This window comes from Nycticebus coucang, chromosome 2, assembly GCF_027406575.1.
Source record: "Nycticebus coucang isolate mNycCou1 chromosome 2, mNycCou1.pri, whole genome shotgun sequence".
NCBI lineage: Eukaryota > Metazoa > Chordata > Mammalia > Primates > Lorisidae > Nycticebus > Nycticebus coucang.
In genome coordinates, this window is record NC_069781.1 from 88443860 (window position 1) to 88449859 (window position 6000).

The window sequence follows — 6000 nt, forward strand, 5'->3', positions numbered from 1 at the left end:
CACTGCAGTCATTAGGGGACTTAGTGATGCCTGGGATACAGTGGGTGGGGGAAGGGATGGAGGAGAAGGAAGTTTCCAGCAGAAGAAACCGGATGAATGACAAGGCCATTTGCGAAGATAAAAAACTGCAGAAGAGACTGGCTTGGGGGCAAGTTCTGTGCTAAGGGCTGCAGGTACATCATTTTGGCTTCACAACAAACCTGCAAAGTGGCATCATTATTCCATTTTCCAGATTAAGAACCAAAGCTGTGTGTCAGCTTAATTTTTCTAACCTGGACTTTGTAGGCCTGAGTTTGATCTAGAGCCCAATTAGCCTCAAAAGAGCTCTGAAAAAGAAAGATTTCCTTTCCCTGGAAACCAAAGCTCAAAGCCACGGGCTGAGAAAGAAACGGATTGGGTATAATGCCAGAGATTTGGGGTAGGCTGCCTTAGGGTGCCTGACAGAGCAGCCATGAATGACTGTGTAAATTGTGTACAGCACAAATGCGGAGTGTGCCATTCATACCAAAGCTCATAGAGATGCTTCCTCCTGAACACATCAGTCCTGCCCCTCCTTCCAAAGAAGATCCCAAACTCCAGGACTCTCCCCAAATCTCCAGGGTCCCAGAAGAACTGAGGAGCAAGACCACAACATGCCCTTTACCTCTCTGGACCCCTGATGTTCTTCCTCCTTTTGCAGCCTCTGCCCAGACCCAGGTGTTCTGCCTCATTCTTCGGAGGTAGCACTCTAGAGAGAGGTGATTGTGGGGAAGAGCAATGCCACCATCCCCAAGCCTGCACTGCTTACAAGAGCTCCAGGGGACTGGGACACTGAATACCAAATGCTGTTAGTATCTGCCCAAATTAATATTACATAGAAACAAACATGTTATACCAAAGCTGTTGGCTTTTTACTTAAGTGATATAAGCTATCCCCTACGTCATTGAGTAAGGGTGACCTTGCTCATCTGATCATATGCCCTCTAAGACCCAAGGTGCTGTCTGAATGACACTGAGCAATTCTTTTCCCTTGAGACAGACCAATCCACTAAAACACTCTGGTTCTTCTCCAAAGGTCCTGGGACCAGGACAACCTGCCGTTGTTGGGCTGCATACCTGGGTGGTGGGAAATGGAGCCGACTCCAAGACCAAGGCCATCAGGGGCTCATTCCTCATTAGCGCTTCACAGAGTAGCACCACATGCACAGAAGTGCTTTGGATTCCTGAGTTTCCTGCTTATGAATGCTCTGGCAAGAGGCAGAGCCCTAGGAGCACCTGCCCTGTCTTGCACTGGGGCTGGAGCTGATTCGTGGCCTCTGATCAGAATGAGCTCAGCTCCTGAAATGAAATGGCTCTGCCCCCTTCTCCATCATTACCAGTCACCACAGCAGCCCTTTATAAGATACAAAGCATTCCCTTTAAAGGTATTTTTTATTGACATGCACAACTTTCTTCCCATATAGGAAATCAAGAAGAATATATTCATTCCATTTCCAATCAAGATGGTTATTTTGCAAACACGCTACATGGCTTTTCTTTTCTTTCTTTCTTTTTTCTTTTCTTTCTTTCTTTTTTTCTTTCTTTTCTTTTCTTTTTTTTTTTTGTAACCTGATCTCCTATATCTACTCTAATGCACTTGTTCATTTAGAATTTAGAGTGTGCTTTCTTGTCCCTCTGCAACATATCACAGAGTATACGTTGACATTCAGGTCACTTGGAGTTTTTCTTCTATAGAAGTCTGTATACCGACTAACACCCACTCCAGGAACGAGCCCTTCATCTGCTGAAGCAGCAGATGCATCCCAGACTGCAGGGTGACTCTCTTCCCCACTTCCTCATTGAAAACAGCATTTCTGGCACATCAGTGTGTCCTGTATCCTGGACGTGGCAGCTGACACCACCTCCCAGCCTGGCTCATAACCTACATAGCACATGTGGGCTGCAGTGGTCCCACCCACTACCCTCTGCTTGAATTGCATCAGCTGGTGGCGTGTGGGCAGGGAGAGAAGTCAGCTGCAAGTCTGAGTCCCCAAGGTGGGGACCTTGGTTTCCATCCAGCCGGAGCCCCATGGCTCCATCTATCCCCAGATGATTCCTCATTTACTTCTTTTTATTTCTCCAAAGTTCATGGGAACTTGGACCTTTGACTGCCATGACGTTGTCCTTGTCCTATACTTTTCTGAGCTGATAACTATGAAAGTGGAGGACATTTCCCAAGTCCCAGCCAAAGGCAGGAGGCCCTCGTTCCCAAGCCTCCTTCAATTCCTCTTACTATAGAAATGATGAAACTAAGAAGGGAAAGCACGGCTAAAACTTAAGGGCTAATCTGCGACTGTAGGATTTGATTTCTGTCGCTAATCCAACTCTGAATGGGCAGGTGGAGGAAAAGCCAGATGGGCACTGGCAAGAAAAAAATAAAAAAGGTGTTTTCACTTCCATTTCTAGTTCTACTAGTGAGTATCCAGGTCTGAAATACAGCTGCATTCTCACATTGGGAGAATGAGTCCAGCTAAAAAGCATCACCCTCTGATTACCATCTCGATGAACTTGGGGTCTTGCTCTTAGCTGGCTTGCTCCACTGTTGTTGTTTTAATAGTTTTTGTGTCAATTCTATAGTTGTCATTCCATATTTGTCAAGAAGGTACCATTCTGGTGATTGTACCTCCCTTCCTGCTCCTCACCCCCAACTAAGGGTTTTATTAATACACTCCTGCCCCTACGCTGCCCTAAACAGACAGAAGGCAGGATCGCTTGAGGATTTGAGCCCCAGAAGGATCCGTCTGAAGTCCCATGGGAGTTTATTTTAGCTGTTTCTGATAAATACTGAGTATTCTCAGGAAGGAAGAGTGGGTAGGTGCGGAAAGGGGAGATTTGGAGAAAAGGAGAATGGGACTGTGCCAGTGAATGTGCCTCAATTTAAGGACTGGTAGGTCCAGGCTGCGAGGAAAACTAGAACTGAGAATGTGATATCCAAGTTTCAATGGAAATAAGCCCCAAGCTACCTGATAAAAATTCCAAACACCCCTCTTCCTTCAAAGAGTTCTGTTCAACCTAAGGACCGGGCCTAGAATGGGAGCACTTCCTCCGTCTTCGTAATGACAGATGAATAATAAATGTCCTAGTTAGGAAAAAAGGCACAAATTTTCCCAACATTCTCCTTGTTGGAGAGTCTATATATGGCCAACAGCAATCTCATTTTGTAATTTAAAGATCCTTTGCACTAGTGGAATTCACTAGCCCTAATGATAATGAAGTTATATTAGAACTTTGGAAGGGTCAATGACTATACCAAAACCATTAAAAAATATATATCAGGCCTAAAAACTTTCAAAGCAATAAGTCAAATACATAGGGAAAAAACTAGCAATTAGTTTTTTTCTTAGGTATCATATAATGAAAATCTATATTAACTTCTAGTGAAAAATCACCTTAACCATATCAACCTCTGAATTTTAATCCCACTCAAATAAGACTTCAGTAAAAACAAGCATGATAAATTTCTGCTCCTTAAAATGTTTTCCAAAGGATTGGCTGAATTTTAGAAACTTCTACCTTTTTATTGTGAATAAACTTCTCACAAATTAATGACATAGTTCTTGACTAAATTTTCTTCTCCAAAGAAAAGGTTATATAGCCTCTAAAGCAAAATGTTATCTATTACTATATTTGAATGTTACACATGAAGCAAAAATTTCATTACCTAGAAAATGTAATTTGTTAGGAGAAATATGACAATGAAAGTGACTAAAAGTGACCTTTTCTATGGCTGGCTGCATGTGAAAAGCTAATCGGGATTTCTAGCGAGAAACCTATTCCCAGAAAAGATAAAATTAAGAGTAATTATTCTTCTGCCTAATGCAGGAAACTGGTAACAGTATTGCAAACAACTGCTTCTTTTTCCTTTCTTTTTTTTAATGATGCAGAGCAATTGCTTGTCTAATGAAGGGACTCGGTAAATAAATTACACATTACTTTCAACTGATTACTCTGAAATAGGGAAATTTCCACCCCAACAATTGCTCTTCAGAAATGAGACAAGTCTCTTGCTCACATTAGACCCCATAATCTAAATGTTTATTGTAAAATATTGATAAAGTAAATGTTATGGAAGTGGAACACAGGTACAGTCCAAAACTCTACATTCACCGTTTATTACCATTCACTTTGTCTCTCTCTCTTTCTCTCTCTCTCACACAGAGTTATAGAAATTGACTTTCATTTTTGAATATTTCTCATCCATTACTAGGTAAAGAGCAGAGCGTATTGAGCTTCTGCAATCAGTCTTTTCATTCACATCCTCTAGTGAAACTATAATAAACAAACGTGATGGGAAATGGTCTCAATTCTGAAACTCCACAAACATTCTCTGAGAGACTTAAGGTAGAAAACAAAGTTCTTCTCTTAACATGCATCAAGTTTCTTGGTCTTTTAAAAGATATTTACAGTTAGATCATTGTCAAGATCACACTTCCGTCTCCACTCTGGATGGTGCTTAGGGTACCTTTGGCCCCCCCCACCCCCGCTTCTCGTGCTCCCTGTGTTGCATGAGGATAAATGAGTTAGAGGAATAATCCTACAAATATCCAGCCTGGTGAATAAAATGTCACCTTAATGCAGACTTTATATTTTGGCTTCTATGAAGCTTAAGGGTTACAGGCATCATAAATTATGCACTTCCTTTTATTCCAGGCCCATAAAAGGTGCTTTCACTGTTCGTTAAACATATTACTTCTAAGGGGGGATATGTTTTTTTTTAAGTGCCCAAAGAGAAACACTTTCATTTCACTTATAACTGGTATCCTAGAGAGTCCAGTTTGGAATTAGGAAACTGTTGTTCCAGAATAGCAACTGCCAATGTAAATTACCCATTCACTGTTCAGATGGTGATACAGTAAAATATGGGCCAAAAGGCCTGTCAGCTCCCAGGAGAACACTAATTGGGCACCCCCCACCCCATCACCAGCCACAGGCGGGGCTTTCCCCTGCTGCCTCTGCCCCGATTTACAGATGTGAACAGGGATTAGAGAGACATGCAGTACAGAATATCCCTAAACCCTGCAGCCAAGCAAGCTCTATCGGTGTATACAGCACAACACGCTTGCACATATCCTTAGTCGATTCCGACTTTCTCACTTGCATTTTGTCACCTCCAGCTGAAGTGCAGTCCCAAAGGACTCTTTCTCCTTTTACACCTACACGTACTGCGTCTGGGAGGACTGGGCTCCTTCTCTCAAGAGGGACCACACCCATATATTTCCTAGCCTTCAGGAGCAGGCTGCAGAGTTGAGTGGATCGACCTCTCCCACCTCAGGCAGGTGGGACCAAGCTGGACACAAGCGACCCACCTCCAGCCAGGCCACTGTCACCCCCAGCTCTGCAATGTTTCTGATTGTAACGGAGGATTCTGGACCGCCTGCTTTAAGAATCAGAGTTACAAAGGTTCTTTCCAGGGGACGGCCCGCACACCCCGACAACTAAGTCGCAAACTTGTTCCTTCCTCCTCTGCGGCAGCGCCCTTTCCTCGCCACCTCTCCACCAGCACACACGCGCTCACACGCACGCACACAGCCTTAAGCAAGCCCTCGACTTACCAGTTTAGATTTGGCGCGTTGCATAAATTCTTCCATGTCGTTGCGAGGGGTTTGGACCAGGGGTTCCCGGAGAGACACAGAGGATCTCGGCCTGAGGAAGAGGAGCTGGGTCACGGGGAAAGAGCCCGGCCGGGCGCAGCGACCGACCGCTCGCTCCTGCCGCTCAGAGGCGGCTGCGGCTGGGGCTGTTGTTGCGTCCCGGGCTGTCCAGGGCTTCCCGCCCCACCCCTCGCCCCGCCGCCCGCTCCGGGCGCCAGGCTCTGCCCTAATAAGGAAAGTGGGTGTGCCGCCCGGGAGCTCCAGGGAGCGCCCTGCACGCGCGCTGGCACCAGCCTCCGGGCCGGGGCGCGGGGGCGGGGGTGCAGCGATGGCGAGGGGCTCCTCCGCCAATGGCAGGGCCCCGCTGCGCCTCCTGACGTGGCGCGTCTGA

At 45.5% G+C, this 6000-nt stretch overlaps 1 protein-coding gene across 4 annotated transcripts in view; it reads right to left on the bottom strand.

The window, feature by feature from the left end:
- PRUNE2 (prune homolog 2 with BCH domain) overlaps positions 1-5721 on the bottom strand; it is a 297926-nt gene extending 292205 nt beyond the window's left edge. For 3 of the 4 annotated variants that reach the window (XM_053575648.1, XM_053575640.1, XM_053575630.1), the window contains exon 1: positions 5571-5719. In XM_053575648.1, the coding sequence (XP_053431623.1) occupies positions 5571-5606 (36 nt within the window). In that variant the 5' untranslated portion in view covers positions 5607-5719. Of the gene's footprint in view, positions 1-5570 lie in introns of all 4 variants that reach the window. The other variant, XM_053575620.1, reaches the window with a different exon arrangement.
- Positions 5722-6000: the final 279 nt, after the last annotated feature.